Source organism: Eleutherodactylus coqui, chromosome 8 (genome assembly GCF_035609145.1).
Source record: "Eleutherodactylus coqui strain aEleCoq1 chromosome 8, aEleCoq1.hap1, whole genome shotgun sequence".
Taxonomy (NCBI): domain Eukaryota; kingdom Metazoa; phylum Chordata; class Amphibia; order Anura; family Eleutherodactylidae; genus Eleutherodactylus; species Eleutherodactylus coqui.
The window spans coordinates 151,650,030-151,672,042 of NC_089844.1; the positions used below are offsets into that span (position 1 = coordinate 151,650,030).

Here is a 22,013-nt window from a genome sequence, read left to right on the forward strand (position 1 = left end):
AATGGCGCTGTGGAATCCACATCATGTAGATATTTAACCCTTGCGGCGCACATGGTAAAAAAACTGCAGATCCGCAAAAAAATCCGCTTGTAAGACATGTAAATCTCGCTGCAGGTTCGTTGTGTGTGGGCGCTTCTTAGGGCACGTTCGCGAGCCAGGACATACTGGTCCGAGAAACGTGGATGATAGTGCACTTTTGAACCTGCCATTTTTGACAGTGATTGCGATGTGGTTTGTGATCGCCGCCGCGGAGATTTGGAGTTTTTGATTTCTGTCGCGGGAGCCACCGCCAAATCTCCGCCGGTCAGCCCTATCTAATAGGCTGGCCGCGGAGAATCGGGGCAATTCGCAGCACGCTGCAAATGAAAGGCACCAGGGCTTTCTTGAGAGACTGCCTATCAAGCCATCCCCATGGGGTGGCCTGATAGACTGCCTCTCAGAATGCAGTATGACGTAATGCTATAGTATTACGTCATACTACAGGAGCGATCAAAGCATCGCATGTTGTAGTCCCCCAGGGGCACTTCAAAGTAAAGGGGGAAAAAAAGAGCAATAAAGTTAAAAATAAATAAATAAAACAATAATAAAAGTTAAATTACCCTCCTTTTGCCATATCTGTAATTAAAAAGTCTAAATCATAAAAGAAAAATACATATTTGGTATCGCTACATCCATAAAAGTCCGATCTATCAAAGTAGCGCATTATTTACCCCGCACGGCGAACGTCCGAAAGAAAAAAAAACGGAAATGGGGAATAAAAGGTCCGCATCATGAAGGGGTTAAATGGCTAGTCTGGTTCCTGGACAGCATGCATAATTGGGCACTGTACTAAAATAAGAAAAGGAAGTGCACTTACCTGCCTCTTGCCACCCCTGATCCAGCACTCTGACAGACGTCACCAGAAGTCAGGTGATTGCTGCAGCCAATCAGAAGCTGACGCATCATGTTCCCAAACTCCTGATGATATGGCACTGATGCCAGGAGAACGAGCGCTGGATCAGGGTGGCAGGTAAGTACACTTCCTTACCTTATCCTAGTCCGGTGGGTCTTAGACCGGGGCATGTGGTCCGGTAACTGGATACATCAGTAGTGTAGTCCTGGGGACCCGCTAACAGAGTTGTGTTATGTGGGGTGCGGTTATCGGGGGTGCGACCGCCATCTGATGCCCACGCTGCTAGGGCATGTAATATCTAAGGCTGGGCTCTCACCACCGCGTTTTGGCCCCATACAAGTACGCAGTGACTTGCGTCCCACCAATGCCTATACACCATCTTGGCGTGTGTGTGCGTTATACGCGCCAAAATAGATTGTGCCGCCATTTTTTGTATGCTTTCTGTGAGCGGCACAGTTTAGTCTACGGGATGTTTGTACCTCTGTAATACACTGACGTGAGACCGGCCTTAAGGGGGTTTGCCGGTCCCAGCTGGATGTACCTGCAGCCGTTTAATGGAAAGCGCCGCAACTTTGTAAGAGACTTCGTTTTACTTTCTCATTACTTCTAAGATCTCTGCTTGCTGTCTGTGACTGGGCATAAAAGGTTCCTGACTGAACGCAGCGCAGCGCGAAGACGTGAATACACTGCCTATACCAAGTACAGAAATGTCAGACAAATGGCGCAGATTTCAGACGCCCCTCCTGCTGCGCCCGCCGGTCCGTCGCCATTCTGTTTGTTTTGAATACAAATTTACAGTTCTGGTCCGATTTGAGTGAAATCTTGCCTGAGCGTTCTTCAGCACCAGGCGGCGAATACTGGCGGAATTAAAAATCCCCAAATCACAGACTTCCCCTGTAATTTGTGTTGCCATTAGCAACCAATCACAGCACAGCTTTCATTTCTTATACTGCTGAGGTAACATGAAAGCTGCGCTGTGATTGGTTATTATTTCTTATACTGCTGAGGTAAAAATGAAAGCTGAGCTGTGATTGGTTGCTATTTCCTATACTACCGAGGTAAAATGAAAGGTGCGCTGTGATTGGTTGCTATTTCCTATACTACTGAGGTAAAATGAAAGCTGCGCTGTGATTGGTTGCTATTTCCTATACTACTGAGGTAAAATGAAAGCTGTGCTGTGATTGGTTGCTATTTCCTATGCTGCTGAGGTAAAATAAATAAGCTGCGCTGTGATTGGTTGCAGCGCAGGGTCTATCACCTAGTACCACATAAGAGCTGCAGTGCTTGTCAGTGTGTCAGCTCCTCCCTCATACATGTTTACTTAGACCGGCATGTCGTACTCTGGGCTAAGAGCCCTGTTCTATAGGAAGCATCCGGCCGCCGTCCCAGTGATAACTGTTCCTACGCCTTGGTGCATGGCGGTGGCACAGGCCGCCATCTCTGCCGCCCGCCTCTGTTCCCAGCTGCGCGGCTGCCTGCTCACATCGTTCAGCTTCTTGCATAAAACTCAACAACTAACGACAAGTAGAGGAATTGTCGCTGACTGCGTTTACACTGAACGATTGAAAGCACCAATCAAAATCGCGGTAAAAGGCTTTGGCGCACAACACTTATTACAAATGCTGTACCGTCCTGCAATACACGTCCATGCCAGCCGTGAGCCGGGGAAGGTTTGCGCTGCCGCCGCACCCTCTTATGATACACCACGCGCCAGTGGGCAGGGTTTAATACCCGGCTCATGCCGCTATTGGGCACGCCGTTTCCCGGTTTCATCAAAGAAGCAGGAAAATCGGATGCCAGATCCGTCCAGTGATGTGAACAAGCAGCGCGGGATTGACTCCATTGACTGTCATGGGGTCCGGTCGCTTACCCCCACCCCAGCATCTTAGCAGACGACAAAATCCATTATTTGGGGCTCAGACGCAGATGTGAACCCGGGTGAAAAAACGTGTACACTTTCGCACAAATATTCCGTGCGGCAAAATATGCCCCTCTTCCTCCGGACTTCTGGCGTAAATGTCGCCCCCGAAGCATCTTAAGTTGCAGACCTTTATTAGGCAGCCCTTAAGCTGCCACCATGTTGAAAATTCATTCTAGTGTTTTTTTTCTTCTGTGATACCTGTGACACTGAACACCACGCCATCGGGGGTACGTACGTACGGCGGTCTGCCGCGGAAACCGTGTATGGTGGGATGGGCCTACTATGGCGGCGCTGCTGTTCCGTAGAACTTTACATTCGTCACACGATTAGCGCAGATGACTCCAGAAATCTGCCGTTAACCTCAACTTAGCCCGAAACATTGGGGGCCTGCGTGATGTCTGGGCCGTGTCAACCAGCCGCGCTCGCTGTGGTGTCGCCACGTGTTTAAGTAAACTGTTTACGTTCCACGCAGCCATCATTTATCCCTTATATAGGCAAGCGGTGCCGTCCGGACCCCCGAGGTGACTGATGGATGGGAATGGCTGACTACACTGCTCAGGAGCCGGTCACCTGTAAAACCTGCGCCGGAGAACATGTCCGCCGCCATGTTAGTCGGCACGGCTTGCTGCTCAGCATCACTATGGCAGCTCTTCCAGCAACGTATAAACTCACCCCAGGACTTCCCGCTGGCCTTTCTCTGCCTGTCACCAGCTGGCTCGTCTTGGGGGCTTCTGTCACCTCTGATCCAGTGCAGGCGCCGACCGAGCGCTGAGCAGCCCGCCATCCGTGTACAGCGGAGAAGTCCTGCAGAGTCTCATTAAGACTATCCTTTGTGATAGTTGTCACCCAGCTTTCCTGGAGTGCTGAATGGTGCATTTAAAAGGATTCAGCCCCTGAGCCCACCAGCAAGTTCCCCGTCGTGCTGTGTGACGCACTGAAGTAGACCCCATTGTTTTTAATAGGTCTAGATACATGCGCGAAATAGAAAAATCGCGGCCTGTTGTGTGCGAGTTCACAGAAATATCGCCCATTATTTCCAATGGGTGAGGGGGAAAAAATCGTATTGCGCTCGCATATACATGTGAGCTTCAAGTGTGACGCCATTTTTAATTTTTCCTATTGAAAGCACATGTCCAGCGAGGTAATCGCCAATTAAACGCTTGCTTTAAACATCACGTTTTTACAAGTGTGATGTCAGCGTGAGTTTCTCCGATGGAAGTCGCGCTCGCCCGTGTTAATGCACATACTGATGGCCATCCAGCATAGGACTTAGTTGACTCCTGTGTACAGGGACATGCCGCGGTCTTGTTACGCACGTGTTTGCTCGCCGCCGTCATGCGCTTTGTCTGCCGTTGACCTCGGTAATTGAATGATCCTATAATTTGATTTCTTCTGTGTCTTACAGGCCAAGCCCATTTATGGAGGATGGCTTCTGCTCGCGCCGGAGGGCACAGATTTTGACAATCCAATGCACCGGTCCCGGGTAAGAGAACCTGCTAGCGACTGACTACTTCTTGTGTGGGGCGTGTTCTGGTTTATAAAGGGGGTTGGTCGCTCTTGGGGAAACCTCAGAGGTTCCTCGTTGTAGTGGAAAGTGAATGCATGCGGACCTTTATTGGGGACTGCTTTGCTTGCTCCTGAGACTTTTTGGGGTCCCAGATGGCAAATACCCACCAAACACTTTAAGGGGGGGGGTGTCTAGGACTGTAACATTTACCCAATTGTAATGTGTCCCACCTGAATGGAGATGAACCCATGCGTGTGTCCTTACACTCCATTCACTTCAATGGGAGCGCCGGAGATTGCAAAGCACTTGTAGTTGGCAACTTCCAGCAGTCCCACTGAAATGAGTGGCGTGGCAGTGTATGCGCAACCACCGCCCCATTCTTGCCAGAACTGACCTTCAGGATTGTGGGGATCTCAGCAGTTGCATCCCTATCAATCAGGAGGTTATCCCCTATCCTTTGGGTAAGGGAGAACGTTCCATCTTGGCACAATCCCTTTGTGAATGTGATATTGGTCCAAGAAAACCGGACTGATATCGCACTCATAAACCCGTGACTTTACATGTGCTGCGAAACGCATCGCAATCACATGTAAATAATGCGTGAAACTCATCTGTGTAAACCCACTCTTACGGTGCATTCACACGAACGTATATCGGCTCGGTTTTCACGCCGAGCCGATATACGTCCTCCTCGTGTGCAGGGGGGGGGGGGGTGGAAGAGCCCAGGAGCAGGAACTGAGCTCCCGCCCCCTCTCTGCCTCCTCTCCGCCCCTCTGCACTATTTGCAATGGGGAGAGGCGGGATGGGGGCGGGGCTAATTCGCGGACCTTAGCCCCACCCCCGTTTCACCTCCTCTCATTGCAAATAGTGCAGAGGGGCGGAGAGGAGGCAGAGAGGGGGCGGGAGCCTCAGTTCCTGCCCCTGGCTCTTCCCTATGCTCAGTATCACTATAGCTTACTGATTGGTGGGAATTTGATTACTCGGACCCCCACTGATCTGGAATACAGTCCTCTGCACCGTCCCTGAATGATCAGAGCAGCGCTCAGATCTGTGCTGCCGGCCCCTTTCATATCAATGGGACTGTCGGACATAGCCGAGCGTTTAAACTCTGGCAGTCCCATTGAAATAAAAGGAGCAATGGCAAGTGTGTGCCACCACCACTCTATTCAGGGACATTGTGGGGCACCATTCTTGGGTTGAGTGTGAGGGTCCCACTAGTCACAGAACCTCCAAACAGATGGTCATCACCCGTCCTGTGGACAGGAGAACTTCATTTTGTGGGACTTCCCTTGTAAGGGACCTTAGGGTTGTTTTTGGACTTGCCGGATCTTATAGGTTGGCCTCTCAGTGATCATACTATGGCATATGCCAGTGATATGCCATAACATTATAGGATTGGAGTACCCCTTTAGGAAAAGGGATATGCTTTAAAATGGAACTGCAATTTCCTAAAACTTTTGAAATGTTCTTGTTACATAATTAAAAGTTTTAATGGGTGGTGTCTGCATGCCAAGACCCCCATTGATCGCTGCAATGAAGCAGTGGAGGAACTTATCTGAGCACCATCCATGCTTGCTGGCTGAAGACCAGCTCCATAAACCGTCTGAGTCCCTCTACAGCTGGCCAGCAGAGATGACCCTCAGATGAGCGCTTCTGCTGCATTGCTCTAGTGATCGGCAGGGGTGTCAGCTGGGCCCCCAGCGATCAAAACTTTTATCATGTCCTTACCACATCTCAAATACTTCAGGAAATAACAGTAATGGCTGTCAGTGTGTCATCTGTCGGCAAACCCAAGTCTAAGGAGATTAGATGTTCATGAAAATCTGATTACTACGGCCATGAGGAAGAGAGAAGTTGGGGATAAGTCCTGCCGAGCCTCCTACCTCAGACCAGTGGCACCTGGGACAGTCTTGTTAGGGACCCATAAGGTATCATATCAGTACTAACCGGACGGTCTGACATCTTCAGCTGGGTTGCCCCGTGCTGACAGCAGAGAAGGCGGCAGTCGCACCATGACGGTCCCCCGACTCGGGCAGCTCTATAAATCAGATTTCCCCCCCCCCCCCCCTTTTCCATAGAAAGCCTGGAGATGATCCTTCGTTATCTCCGCACTTCCAGTTAGGGACTTGACTTGTGTGAGAATGTTGCTCCGTAACATCTGCTACCAATTGTGTAAGGGGTTAATCCCTTCCCGGCTTTTCCCATTGGAGACGTACCCCGTTGCGTTCAGCCTCGTGTTTTTCCTGCCTCTGACCTCATCGCTTAATAACAGATTAACTTTAGAAGGTTAACCGATGGGAGACTCAATAATTTGGGGGATTAGACGACCTCAAATTTAAACCCAGGAGCCAAAATCGACATAACCGTGGTCTCCGGCCCGGCACCGCGCCGGCGCTCCGGGAGTTAAATGCTGCGATTTTTCGTTTATCTCCAACCTAATATTCCGAGACGTAGTGTGAAGCTTGTGTCATTCCCAAAAATAGCAGCGGAATATGAGAGACTTTGCCTTTTGATTAAGGTTTAATAAAAGAAGCGCGGTCTATGCGAGCAGAAGAAAATATTCTCTTATAAGGAAGAAAGCGCGACTGGGGGAGAGAAGAGGGTCCGAGGCCGCGCGGCCGCTACGTAAACTAACCAAGGGGGGGGGGGGGGGTTCTTTGTTTCTACTTATTTGAGCACTAATTTCAGGCACTTGGATACGGAGGGCTATGTCTTGCTGGTCTCCAGATGTGTAGCATTTCCAGGTACCCGTGTGATCATCTTTCAAGGATGATGTCATGTGCGGCCCTGATCTGGTTACCATATGCGTCCTACGGCAATGCTTAAAGGGGTTGTCCTGCCAGAGGAAGTTATCCCCTATCCATCTATGAGAAACATCGGGTCTGTACCTGCTTACTGCCCTTGGATGTAAATAAGAAATGTTCTGATTCACTGACAGCAAGCAGAGCGCTTGAAAACTGGGAGGAGTTTAGACAAAGTTTATCCGAAAGTCACAATACACACTTCATTTAATGATTTAATGACCCAAGGAGCCTTCCCAGCTGTACCCGTCACCCATAAATGTATGATAGAAAGGTCCTCCCATCCCTTTTACTTTACTGGCCATTTAACCCTTTCCAATCCACTGTCATGTCTAAAGACATTCTAATTGAAGACTGTGCAGCTCCGATTTCGGAAGACGTCCGGCAGGGTATTCTTACTGTATATTACTGGCTGCTCTGTTGTCGGGGGGCCTCTCCAGCATATCCCATACTGCAGTACTGGCTCTAGCCAGCAGATCGCGCCATTGTATAATGGCAGAAAGAGAAAGCCCCCTAGCAAACCCTGAATCCAAAATTGGATTGCAAAGGGTTAAGTTGGGAATAACCCATTTTAAGCTTATCGTAAACCCCAAAATTTCCTTTACAAGGATTATCCAGGCAGACTGCTTTTTTTGGAAGCTGCTCAGCCTATGGAAATACATAAGATAAACTCTCCTCTCCTGATCCCACCAGTCCTATGACTGCTGCCATTAATGACCGGCCATGTGATCCGGTGATTGACTGCAGCGATCCCTCGTCCCTGCGGCAGGAAGTGAGGAGCGCTTTTAAACAACGTATGAGAATCGCTCACTTTTCGTTCATTTTCTGCAGGCATAACAATCATCGCGTCGTTCACGAATCACGTTTAACCGGCGCCCGTTCAGTCTGTCAGTCACTTAAACAGCGAATGTGAAGGACTGAATGAAGCCACAATGTATCTGCTTGTATGAACCGCCTGCACCAGCTAGCGCTGACGTTGGTCGCTTGTTGGCTCGTTCATGCACTAATTGGCTCGTCTGAAGGGACCCTAACTTCTGTTTGTACCGTAGGCGGAGCAGCTTTCCAAGAGCCGTTTGCTTGATGAGCCCCTTTAGGGTGTGTTGACACGTAGCTTATTTTGATGTGGATCTGCGCCAAAATACACATTCATCGCTGCAGATTTTGGTATGGATTCACCGCAAATTTAACCCTCTGCTGCGGTTTGAAGGCGTGAAGTCCGCTGTGCGTCTGTAGCGATAACTGTACCTCTGGTGCGTACTTTGAAGAGTCTGCACCCTTAACAAGACCTATGTGTCCATGTGCTGCCCACATACATGTAGGACTTTAGTCATCTGGGATAACGACTTGGCCAGGCGACTCTATGATGTGTTTTGGACCCCCCCCCCCCCCCCCCCGCCCCTCCCTTTGAACTTTCCCCTGCCATATTAAGTCAGATGAGAGGGATTGGAGACGTTGAATTTCAGTGTCTGAGCCTTTTGGTCCCCGAGAGATAAGCTGCTGCCAGAACTGCCCGGCTGTGGCTTACCTCCCTCAACGCATGAATATTTAGCTGAGTCAGCCGTGGGACCTAATGATCTTTGGCCTGACTGTTGTTGAAGGGGTGTGGGCTGTATCTCTCGCTCTGGAGGACTGGTCCTGTCCTATATTGCACACACGATCCATTGATATGGTTATTGTGTAATACTTCATTTCCCCTGTGGAGGCGCTGTAGGGAAATAGAATACTTGAAGTCATGTTTTCCCTACAGCTGATTGCTGGAGGTCCCAGCAGGAGACTCTTAGAGATCAGTGATGAGCCCTCTAACAAGTAGGGATGGTCCAAAGTGAAGAACTGTCTTAAACCACAACCGTGGAGGCTGTGCGCAGTGCGAGCCGCCAGCACGGATGCCTCACACGTCATATTAGCCTGTGAATGAAGACATGGCTCCCTCCCCGCCAGTAGTTTGGGTGAGAACATCAGACCCGGGTGTAACTGTACTGATCACACCTAATAATACTTCTCCTGTTCCTGCGGTGACAGATCGTGGGACGAGCTGATGGAGAGAGCAATGTGCTGCAGCCTGCGCTGTGGCCAGGTAATCCTCGTCCCCCTCCCCCCACCGCTCCCCCAACTCCCCTCCCTCCAGTAGAAGAAAGTTGAAGCTGAAGTTTATTGGAGCAGAATTTGCCTCCTGGATAATGCTGCCTTAAATGGGCATCAAAAGAGCAGCCAGCGAGGGCGAGCGCCGGGAGAGGGGCTTGCGCTTCACCAGCGGCAGGCGGAGGGTTAAACAGCTCGTTGTGTGCCCCCCCTCGTGGGGTTATTCTAGGGGAGCCGCGGACCTTCCAAGAATAATATAGATCAGTCAGCTGCATTTACAGTAGGCCGTCTTCTCTCTTTCCAAATACCACAGATCTGCGCTTGTGCGAATCGTCCTCCAGCCCCACTTTACACGCAAGGAAACGTAGACCGATCGCCAAGAGCTCCTCGGCGCTGCGGTATGAGGTGCAATATACCTTACCCGTGGATTGGCGCAGCCAACTGAAGGGGTTATCGCATGACCAATTTTTCTCTCGGACTGAGAGTCCAAGTTGGGAAGATGACAACTCATCCTATTGTTGGGCGACTCGTGTTTAAGGATCGCCCATTATTTCTCATGGGAGCCTGAAAAAAAAAAATTGCATTGCGCTCGCACGTAAGTGCAGCGATTCGTTCTCACAAAACGTATCACAGGGAAAAATCGCTGGCTTACAGGTACGACATTGGCTAACCAAATTAGGTGGCCACCTGGTCCAATATCAGCTGTCAGGTCACTGCATACCAGGGGCAGCGCTGTACACCTCATTATTTACATGTCTGAACAGCCCAGTGCACATCAGTAGGGTCTCGGGTCTCTGTATAACGCGTGCAATACTGTGCGCAAATACGCCTGTGTAAGTGAGAAGGACTACGGGAGGCAAGAGCCAAAGCTTCTATGACTGAGCAGCCTATAACCATCTCCTGGTCAGATGGACCCAGGTTTCTGTTGCTCATGGGAGGTCAGAATTTGGCACAAGCAGCATGAATCAATGACCCCTTACTGTCAGCTGATAAGAACCTGTCAGCACCTCCATCTAATCTGCAGCAAGTACAAGAAGCTTCCTGTCCGCAGGGGCCGATATTCCTGTAAAACTATTTTAGAATCAGTGCCAGGACAAATTGTTGCGGTTCTGATGTCCAGAGGAGGTCCGACAGGCTATTAGATTATGTGGGAGATACAATGCCCCCCTCCTCTATTGCAGATATTTGAGGGACAGTCTATGTAGCCTCTATTATAACTTGGCGGAAGGATGTGTTGCTTCATAACTTTGGGGTCACTTTCAGTGGGGGAGGGTGCTCTTCTCCCGGTGTGACCCCTGCCCCCCCCCCCTCCACACACACACACACACACACACACACACCCACACACACCTTGTGTCCGCTGCTGAACACTTGTATGTGACGATACAGGAGATTAGTTGAAAGGGTTTTCCTTCAGTTGCATGACCCCTATATTCTGTGTGAGTGGCTTCTGCACCCCCTGGAAGGTGACGGCTCCTCTCTGACATCCGCTGCACTCCCAGAGGTTTCCTAGTTGTTGACACTTGGCAGTAATATCCGGGTGATGTATGGCGCTGCCTCCTGCCAGGCGGTGTCTGCTCAGCCTCAGGGTGACAGCTCTGTAGTACTGCAGGGCGTCCTATCAGTATCGGGGAACAGGGGACTCACTAACTATACCATCTCCCCACCCCAACCTGCTTCATCTCTGGGTCCAACCAAGGCTATTCCTTCATAATGCCTATGTAATAACCCTCGGAGCCCTATAAAAGGCCACCCGCCATGATGATGATAGCCATGCCAAAATGAGTAGGGATCTCTGTACAGCCACCAATGACCCCCAACACTTGTGTTACTCCTACAATGATGCCTCACCTTGTCCTGTCCCCTGCTGTACCCATAATAGGTCCATTCACATTGGTGTATTTAGTTAGCAGGTCTTATTTCGGGCCGTTAACTACAGTCACCCATTGAAGTCTGTGTGCGTAAAAAAACACAGCGAGTACACATTAGCATCCGTATTCATATGGTGTTTTTTTTTCCTATGGGTTGTGCCAAAATTGGCATCATTTTGGCATTATTGCCCTTTTCCCCAGTCGTCTCCACGACAGCACCAATTAAGATAGTGTGTTCCTGTCCTATTAGGGGGAGGCAGAGAGGTTAAAAGCTCCCCCCCTTCCCCACTTTCCTCAGTGGATTCTAACGAATTGCCGGGATAGGAGCTCAACTTAAAAAAGACATTCCCCCTCAGAAAATGCGGGATAAAACTGCCAGCTACGTACCAGAGGCCTCTATGCAAGGCATGCGTAGCTAGGCTAGCTAAAGAGGAATCGGGAGGACGTTAGGAAGCTGGTGAAAGAAGAGGTTAGATCAGCCCCAACGTCACAGCTGGCGCCGCCAGCGAAACGCCAGAAAGGGTGTATGTTCCTGACGAGCCTTCCGACTCCGAGTTCTATCGGGTCGGAGCAAGAGGAACAGGCGGCCGAGGAGTCCTCAGATGAGGAGAACTACAAAAAATACTTATTCCATCAGGACGACTTAACGGAATTGATTAAGTCAGTCAGGGCTACACTGAAAATGGAAGAGCCCAGAGAACCACGTACCTTACAACATGAGATATTTGGGGGACTAGGGGAGAGGCGCAAGCATACCTTCCCTGTCCACAAGAATATCCCCAAAATAATCCAAAAGAGTGGAGGAAACCAGACGCAGGCTCCTTCTCCACTAGAGGGGTAAAAAGAAGGTACCCATTCGAGGAGGAAGTTTGCGCAAGCTGGGAGGAGGTACCTAAGGTAGATGTCCCAGTGGCCAAAGTAGCCAGGAAAACAACCCTGCCCTTTGAGGACGCCGCACAGTTAAAAGATCCCATGGATTGCAAAGCGGAGGGCCTTCTAAAGAAATCAGGAGAGGCAGCGGCAAACATACTTAGGCCAGGGATCGCAGCCACTTGTGTGGCGCGAACTCTGGGGGTATGGCTAGAACAGCTACACCTAACCAATAAGACGCCGAGGGAACAGATCCTAAATTCCCTACCTATCCTGCGCATGGCAACAAATTTCTTAGCGGACGCCGCGGCCAAAACTGTCAAACTCTCGGCGACAGCTACAGCCCGGTCTAACTCAGCCAGAAGAGTGTTATGGCTGAAATCGTGGTCAGGTGACCTAGCCTCAAAAAATAAGCTATGCGCCCTCCCGTTCTATGGCCAGTTTTTGTTCGGACCGGACCTTGACAAGATTCTAGAGAAGGCGGCCGACAAAAAGAAGGGATTCCCGGAAGAAAAGCCACAGAGAGGGAAGACCTTCTTCCGGGCCCCAAGGCAACAGCCAGAGGCCTACCGAGGCAAGGGCAAGACAGGCCGCTGGAGTTACCCCAAGGGGGGCAGAGGAAGGAACATCCTCTTTAACCCCCACCAGGGGGAGCCAAAGCAGAGACCCTGACGCCATCCCCGTAGGGGCAAGGCTGGGGAGCTTTGTGGATCAAGGGGCCGCGATTTCCGAAGGCCCATGGATCCCAAAGATCTTACAGCAGGGATACCGGATAGAGCTGGTGTCCCTCCCCAGAAGGAAATTAATTATCACGGGAGGCTCCAAACAACAGTTGTACCTACTAAGGCAAAGCGTTGGGGACCTGCAACAACTAAATGCAATATCCCCCGTACCGCAAAACGAGGAAACCCAGGGCCATTATTCCAGGCTCTTCCTAGTAAGGAAACCCTGTGGGAAACAGCGGATGATAGTGAATCTGAAACCTCTGAACACCTGCATCAGATACAGAAAATTCAAGATGGAGTCCATCTCCTCAACGATAAAGTTGATTCCCAAAGGAGCCTACATGGCATCCATCGATTTAAAGGATGCTTATTTCCACGTACCGATCCAAGAGGGGTCCCGGAAATACCTAAGGTTCGCAGTGGATATGGGCAAAGGAATAGAGCACCATCAATTCAGATGCCTGCCCTTCGGGATCTCCTCAGCACCCAGAATCTTCACCAAAATTATGGCAGAGGTAGCCGCCTACCTGAGGAAGAAGTCGGTCCTAATAGTACCCTACCTGGACGATATTTTAATAATAGCAGAGTCCAGAGAACTCCTAACGAAACACCTGAGGATAGTGCTAGAACTTCTCCAATCCTTAGGATGGATCATAAACTGGGAAAAATCCAGCCTAGATCCCGACAAACAGAAAACGTTTCTGGGTATAACGCTCGACTCAGAATCGCAATGCTCCTGCCTACCCGAGGAGAAAATACAAAAAATCCGACGGCTAGTCAAAACCTTTCTACGGAGACGATTATGCACAATTCAGGAAGCCATGTCTCTCCTGGGAAGCTTGACTTCATGCATTCCAGGAGTGGCATGGGCCCAGGCTCACACCAGAGCCCTGCAAGCCTCAGTCCTATCCACGTGGGACAAAAAGCAGTCCTCTCTAGGAACAAGAATGTACATTCCAAGGGCGGTGAAAACATCCCTGCGTTGGTGGACATCCCCAGAGAACCTGCGGAGAGGGGTTCATTGGCTACAAAACCCAGCCACTCACATCACAACGGATGCAAGCGCCTGGGGATGGGGAGCGCATGTGGGGAACCAGTTCTTTCAGTCCTAGGCTACATAGAGGCGACAAGCCACTGGAGACGGGACAACAACCTGTTCATCCAGTTCAGTGGCCCAAACAAAGGGAGCAAAGCAGCGAAAAGCTCCATAGCCAGGTGGATCCACCTGGCCATCATAGAGTCCTATAAGGCCCTCGGGAAGGAAATCCCTTTAGCTCTTAAAGCCCATTCTACAAGGGCAGTAGCATCCTCATGGGCCGAACATAGCTCAGCTTCGGTCGAGCAGATATGCAAAGCCGCAGTCTGGAAAAAAAACCCACACGTTTGTTAAACACTATAGGGTAAAAGTGCAGCAGGACGAGGACAGGGCTTTCGGCCGTGAAGTCCTCTCGGCAGCAATCCCACCCTAGGGAAACTTTAGTTGGTACGTCTCAATTGGTGCTGTCGTGGAGACGACTGGGGAAAATAGATTATACCTACCTGATCAGGTTTCCAGTAGTCTCCACGACAGCACCCGTACCTCCCCCCCCCTAAATTGATAGAAAAGAAACTATATAATATAATATAAAAAAACATTTATATAATATAATTTTATTTTAAAAAAACAAAAAAAAAACCCCGGTTAAGGGAAAAAATTTAAGTTGAGCTCCTACCCCGGCAATTCGTTAGAATCCACTGAGGAAAGTGGGGAAGGGGGGGAGCTTTAAACCTCAGTGTGTTCCTGTCCTATCAGGAGGAGGCAATCTCAATTGGTGCTGTCATGGAGACTACTGGAAACCCGATTTATCGGGTAGGTATAATCTATTTTTTTTTTTTTTGCACATGTGAAAAAGGCAGTGAGCACGGCTACAACACAGACTAAATGCACATGTGTTTACCATGGCCCTAAGTTGCATACGCCCCTGTGAATGAGCCCTAGGAGGTCGGAGGATCCGATGCCCCATAGACTATCAGGTGTGATATCAGCCGCACTTATAAGGATACTCTACTACTGTAGGAGCTGCTGATATCCGTCACATATAACATTCGGAGACATGTACATCTTATATGTGATGGATATCAGCCGCTCCTCTTATAACCCTCCAGTACTGATATATGATGTAAATGTCTGTGGCGGTTATATCTGTACTGGAGCGTTATAAGCGGAGCGGCTGATAACACGTGTATGATGTAAAAGTCTCTGGACTGGAGAAGGGTGAGAGGATGGTTATGGACAGCCTCTTCTCAGTCTGAAATGGCTGATAACAGGGAATGAACGACTGCACGTTTGGCAAAACAAACTGATGTAAGGCAGACTTGGTTAGGCGTAGGTGTTGCTCACACGGTGAGTACGGGTGGCCTGCGTTGGCGCTGGCTCTGTGCCGCTGATCTCTCCGGCTTGTCTCTCACGTTGTGACACTTTCCTCTTCTTCTTCTTTCCACAGAAGTGGCAGCGGAGATTCTTCATCCTGTATGAGCACGGCCTGCTGCGTTACGCCCTGGACGAGATGGTAAGTGGTGCCCGTCTTCGCGTGTCCTTGGCAGCCGGCGCCTGCTGTCACTCGCTGTCACCCACTGTCACGTTGGCCTGGGGACACAGGAATGTTTGGTTTTGTCTGTTATTTCTGGCATGTTGGGAACATGTCCGGTGACTTCACCAGAAGCCGGAGGATCAGGTTTAGTAGTTGTACGTCTCGCTACATGTCATTATTACAGGGGCGGCGCGGCTGATTTACGGGCTGCCATCATCCTGTTGTCTTTTATTGCTATTCTGGTAATTGTTCCACTTGGCGCCCATATGAATATACTCCTCTACAGGACACCCCCAGGTAATTCTCATCACTGACTGTATATACACCATCTATATACTCCTCTACAGAACACCCCCAGGTAATTCTCATCACTGACTGTATATACACCATCTATATACTCCTCTACAGGACACCCCCAGGTAATTCTCATCACTGACTGTATATACACCATCTATATACTCCTCTACAGAACACCCCCAGGTAATTCTCATCACTGACTGTATATACACCATCTATATACTCCTCTAGAGAATACCCCCAGGTAATTCTCATCACTGACTGTATATACACCATCTATATACTCCTCTAGAGAATACCCCCAGGTAATTCTCATCACTGACTTTATATACACCATCTATATACTCCTCTACAGAACACCCCCAGGTAATTCTCATCACTGACTATATATCCCATCTATATACTCCTCTAGAGAACACCCCCATGTAATTCTCATCACTGACTGTATATACACCATCTATATAATCCTCTACAGAACACCCCCAGGTAATTCTCATCACTGACTGTATATACACCATCTATATACTCCTCTACAGAATACCCTTAGTAATCCTCATCACTAACTGTATATATCCCATCTATATACTACTCTACAGAACACCCCCAGGTAATTCTCATCACTGACTGTATATACACCATCTATATACTCCTCTAGAGAACACCCCCAGGTAATTCTCATCACTGACTGTATATATCCCATCTATATACTCCTCTACAGAACACCCCCAGGTATGGAGGTTTGTGTTGGCTGTCCTATACATCTGGGGTGTCGGGGGCGCTCTATGATTGCACAGTGCAGACTTGCTCCCCGCTGCCTTATAGCGTAGGCTCTGCTCCTCCGTGATTGGCTGTCCTATACATCTGGGGTGTCTGGGGCGCTCTATGATTGCACAGTGCAGACCTGCTCCCCGCTGCCTTATAGCGTAGGCTCTGCTCCTCCGTGATTGGCTGTCCTATACATCTGGGGTGTCTGGGGCGCTCTATGATTGCACAGTGCAGACCTGCTCCCCGATGCCTCATAGCGCAGGCTCTGCTCCTCCGTGATTGGCTGTTTGCAGGATGCGTCTCCTCTTGGCTTTATCCCGCTGACAGACGGAGAAATAGTTTTGCAGTAACGTTATGTTGTGACTTAATTTCAGTTGTGCCCCAGGATAGAAGACGAAGCCCAGACTCAGCACTTACACATACAGACATGTTAAAGATTTCTGCCCTCAGAGGGTCCAAAAAACTGCAGGTTTATCGGCGCACACGGCGTCACCGCTCTCAGCGTTCACGGAGTGTCTCAGGTGTACGGCAAGTTGTAGTCACGTGGTTGTTAGCTGCTCTGCTTCTAGGAAAACCGATAGTCGAGCCAAGCTGCCCTCATAGGATGCCTATCAGAATACAGTATACTGCAATACTCCATTATTGCAGTATATTTAATGGTTTATGGCCCTCTGCTAATGTGACCCACAATTCATAGCGTTGAGGACCCGCTGCCCATTTAGTGCTTCTCTCTAGTGAGCACCATTATTACTACTACCCCATATAGGCTGACATCAAGCTTTCCTGTTGGATCTCAATGGTTTTAGATTGGCGGTCTAATGGAAACTACAAGAAGCTTCCTGTCCGCAGGGGCCAATATTCCTGCTGCGATCTATGCCATGGGGAATTGCTACAGTAATGAAGGCCAAAGCAGTCCAACGTGCCACTAGATGGGGGTCTAATAAATGGGCCATTTAATGTATATGCATTAGAGAACAGATCCCTTTGGTGGTAAGGCTTGGAGGTTCGGGCTGGATTGATGCAGATGACCCAATGAGATGGTTAGTTCAGGAGGTTCTGTGACACTTAAAGCAGCAGGAGAAATGCCACTTGGAGATGTAAACTTGTGCCAACTGTGCCCAATTACAAGGTGTTTTGGTCTTAAAGGGACACCAAACAGATATGTATACTTTCAGATGTGTATGTAAGGATAATTTTTTTTTAAAGAAAATTCCCCTTTCCGGAGTCAATAGAGGACACCTTTTTATAACCGCTGGCTGTGAAGGGGTTAAGAGCCGTTTTCTAGTCTCCTGCAGATACGGTGAATGGAGAAGCGTGTCGCTACGTGCCGCAGCCCGTGTATAATGTGCATTCTTCAGGCAGCCCCTGGGTCTGCAGGCGTCGGGCACCCGAAAAAAAAGCCGTCCACAAAAGAGAGATTTTAAAGAAAAAATGAGAAAAAATTCAGTCTCTTCTCTTGAAGAACTGAAGCCGAAACACAGAGCTGGAAAGCTGGGGTGCTGCCAGCTCCCTCCCTCCACCCGCTGCGGAGAATACTATACCAGGACCAGGGAGGGGCGCTCTACAAGGGGTGACAAAGTTGTCTGAATGATTAATGATTAGCGTGGCGGTGCACAATGATGCCCTCTAATATTCTCCCTGTATCCCAGCAACCAGGGGGCAGGTAACAAGCCGTGGTGCCAGGAGGATGCCAGTGCCCCACTCTGCATGCCCGGGGTAATGAGGTACACATGCTGGTGAAACTGGAGCCCCGAAAACAATCTACCACACTGTTATAGGCTCCTGAATCATGAGCAAAGACCTAAGGGCTCATTCACATGGGCGTAGAAACTCCCCGTATTAGGCACATACAACGGGGCGCTGAATCCCCATTGACTTGCATTGGGGTAGTCAGACCTGTGTGTGGGGGAAAAAAAACAAAAAACAAAAACAAAGTAGCATGTCCTATTTTAGTTGTATTATGGACCGAAATCCCCATTTGAAGTCGGTGGGGGTGTGCACATATGCAGTGTATTCGCATAATACATGTGTACGTATTGCATATTTACATGCAAGATCAATGGACCTGCTCTTTGCACGTGTTAAAGACATTCAATACGTGCCAAAAAATGAATTTGAACGAGTTCTTTACTGTATTTAACAAATTCTATTCATGAGCCTGGTGCAATGTTGCTGTCAGTCGCCCTATGTGACTGGCGCCAGTCAGCTGTGCTGCATGTGCCATGTATGAGAGGTGTAGCCCTTTAAGAGTCCTGTACTTTTATATGTAACTTTTTTTTAAATTCAAACTCCTCCCCCGTTTTTTTTTTAACATTGTGATTAAATGATAGATGAATGTGGGAGGGCTGTTATGTGGCACCAGTTACCCCCCCTGCGGTGCCGGTGATGGAGAACAATGGACTCATTTAAATGTTTGCTGCAAACAATACTTTTTCCGTCTTGGGCCGCACAAGTCGTGGTATAAAAGAAATAAAAAGCCGGGCGCATCGATCGCTGTTGGCTTCTTCCTGCTTGCATGGCATGTAAATGAGAAGGAAGATCCTTCTAGATCAATAAGGGAGATGCTGAACTTACGGTTGCTTTGATGAGGAAAACAAACAAACCGGCAATTAGGAGCGTTCATCCCTTTTTAGTGCTGTCGTTTTGACAACTTAATAATTTGTTGCTGATCTAGAAGCGCCATGTGCCTCTGGAATAAGACGCCTGTCCAAATAACCTGACAGAAATGCCCTTAACAGGACCTTTGTTCTGGCCCCAGGGCGGTCCTCTATTAATCTTGGTTCAGAGTGTTGTTTAGATGGGCCAGACACATTCACAGTCCGCGTGTAATGTTACCTCATCTGTCGGATTACATGGCCGGCTATAACCGCTGATCTAACCTGTATCCCGGGCACTGTAATCCTATTACTACCGTATGCTGAACTTGTTACATTTATAGTCTGCCCCTGTAGAGAAGACTATATCTAAAGTAATGCTGCCTATAATGTACAAAACAATAACTACTATAATACTGCCTCCTATGTACAAGAATATAACTACTATAATACTGCCTCCTATGTACAAGAATATAACTACTATAATACTGCCCCCTATGTACAAGAATATAACTACTATAATACTGCCTCCTATGTACAAGAATATAACTTCTATAATATTGCCCCCTATGTACAAGAATATAACTACTATAATACTGCTCGCTATGTACAAGAATATAACTACTATAATACTGCCTCCTATGTACAAGAATACAACTACTATAATACTGCCTCCTATGTACAAGAATATAACTACTATAATACTGCTCCCTATGTACAAGAATATAACTACTATAATGCTGCCCCCTATGTACAAGAATATAACTACTATAATACTGCCTCCTATGTACAAGAATATAACTACTATAATACTGCCTCCTATGTACAAGAATACAACTACTATAATACTGCCTCCTATGTACAAGAATATAACTACTATAATACTGCCTCCTATGTACAAGAATATAACTACTATAATACTGCCCCCTATGTACAAGAATATAACTACTATAATACTGCCTCCTATGTACAAGAATATAACTACTATAATACTGCCCACTATGTACAAGAATATAACTACTATAATACTGCCCTCTATGTACAAGAATATAACTACTATAATACTGCCCCCTATGTACAAGAATATAACTACTATAATACTGCCCTCTATGTACAAGAATATAACTACTATAATACTGCCTCCTATGTACAAGAATATAACTACTATAATACTGCCTCCTATGTACAAGAATATAACTACTATAATACTGCCTCCTATGTACAAGAATATAACTACTATAATACTGCCTCCTATGTACAAGAATATAACTACTATAATACTGCCTCCTATGTACAAGAATATAACTACTATAATACTGCCTCCTATGTACAAGAATATAACTACTATAATACTGCCTCCTATGTACAAGAATATAACTACTATAATACTGCTCCCTATGTACAAGAATGTAACCACTATAATACTGCCCCCCTATGTACAAGAATATAACTACTATAATACTGCCCCCTATGTACAAGAATATAACTACTATAATACTGCCCCCTATGTACAAGAATGTAACTACTATAATACTGCCCCCTATGTACAAGAATGTAACTACTATAATACTGCCCCCTATGTACAAGAATGTAACTACTATAATACTGCCCCCTATGTACAAGAATGTAACTACTATAATACTGCCCCCTATGTACAAGAATGTAACTACTATAATACTGCCCCCTATGTACAAGAATGTAACTACTATAATACTGCCCCCTATGTACAAGAATGTAACTACTATAATACAGCCCCCTATGTACAAGAATATAACTACTATAATACTGCCCCCTATGTACAAGAGTTTAACTCCTGTAATACCGCCTATGTGAGGACAATGTTGACTGACAGAATGGAGAAGTGTCCTATACCCCTATAGCCATGTTGCAGATGGGTCAGTTGTGGGTCTTGCTGCTCCTGACCTCCCATGATCTGCCCTCTTGGGTTTCTCCTCACTTCCTCCCCTTGGTTTCTCCGTACAGAGGTGACAGCTGTTGTGAATGTTGCACTTTTATGCGGTTTATATATGTTTATCCAGGGAGTTTTCCCGCAGATAAGCGGTGCTGCCAGAGGACTTTGCCACCATCCTGCATGTCTTGGTTTGGAGCCATTTAAGGGCACAGGCGGAGGGGTTCAGCTTATGTTTTGGGCAGAATGATATATACAGCCTGTAATTAGAATCAGACGGAGGAGCGCCCAAGAATGTGACGTCCTGGTGTCCTCCAGCCCCTTCTCCCATTAACCACAAGCCCGTGTATCGTGGGATCATCACTCACTGGGTTAATAGCAGGCTCTGTGTTTTCAGCTGCTTCCCATGGACTGTGTGTTATGTCTGCAGGAAGCATGGGGGAGGGGATCCGTCCCCGAATGGTTAAATGAACACACAGCCTATATGAGTAGAAGAATCGGCAGGCGCTTCCAGGATGCCGCCATATTCACTTCTAGGTCTTCACCATGGCTTGGTTGAAGACGCAGCTACTAGGATTGATCCCGGCAGCGGTCCGTCAGACACTAGAAGTGGCGTTTGAGGAGAGGGGTATGGCAAGGCAGAGATGGTACAGCCTCTAGCTGGTCATGCAATAATGTGCTGATTGCTAGCACAGAATAGCAACATCAAGAGGGTGCCTGATAAGCATCAGACAGGAGGCTATACCGCATGGAAGTGTCTGGAGTAGTATAGGAGACCACACGGCAGGCAATTGGGTGAAGGGTGCAGGCAGGGAGAAATTTGTCTTCACCGGAGCAGCCCCTTAAGTGATAAGATTTTGTCTGCCTGCGGCCACCACTAGGCGGAGCTCAGGAGCTTATTGGATATTGTTTATGGACTGCACCCCAATTATACAACAGCATGCAGGAATAAGCTGCCCCTAGTGGTCGACCAGTTACAGAGACTTGGCAGGGCGCAGAAGTATCCGTCACCCTGATGGTAGTAGGCTACTTAGTTACACCCCTTTAGGACGGTGTTGGGGATTTTGGTTCCTGTGAGCCTCTGGAAGGGTTCGGTGTCGCTGAGACGTCGGATGATTTTAGGCAGAATTTCCCTTTTAAGCCTCATTCCGCATAAACTCTAAGATGTGCCAGGAACTTCCTGGACTCCTCGTCCTTTTCCATCAAGTTATT

At 48.2% G+C, this 22,013-nt stretch overlaps 1 protein-coding gene across 4 annotated transcripts in view; it reads left to right on the plus strand.

Moving 5' to 3' along the window:
* MPRIP (myosin phosphatase Rho interacting protein) overlaps nt 1-22,013 on the plus strand; it is a 117,523-nt gene that overhangs the window by 13,813 nt on the left and 81,697 nt on the right. For all 4 annotated transcript variants that reach the window (XM_066576700.1, XM_066576699.1, XM_066576702.1 and 1 more), the window contains exons 2-3: nt 4,219-4,296; nt 15,150-15,215. In XM_066576700.1, coding sequence (XP_066432797.1) covers nt 4,219-4,296; nt 15,150-15,215 — 144 coding nt within the window. The remainder of the gene's footprint in view (nt 1-4,218; nt 4,297-15,149; nt 15,216-22,013) is intronic.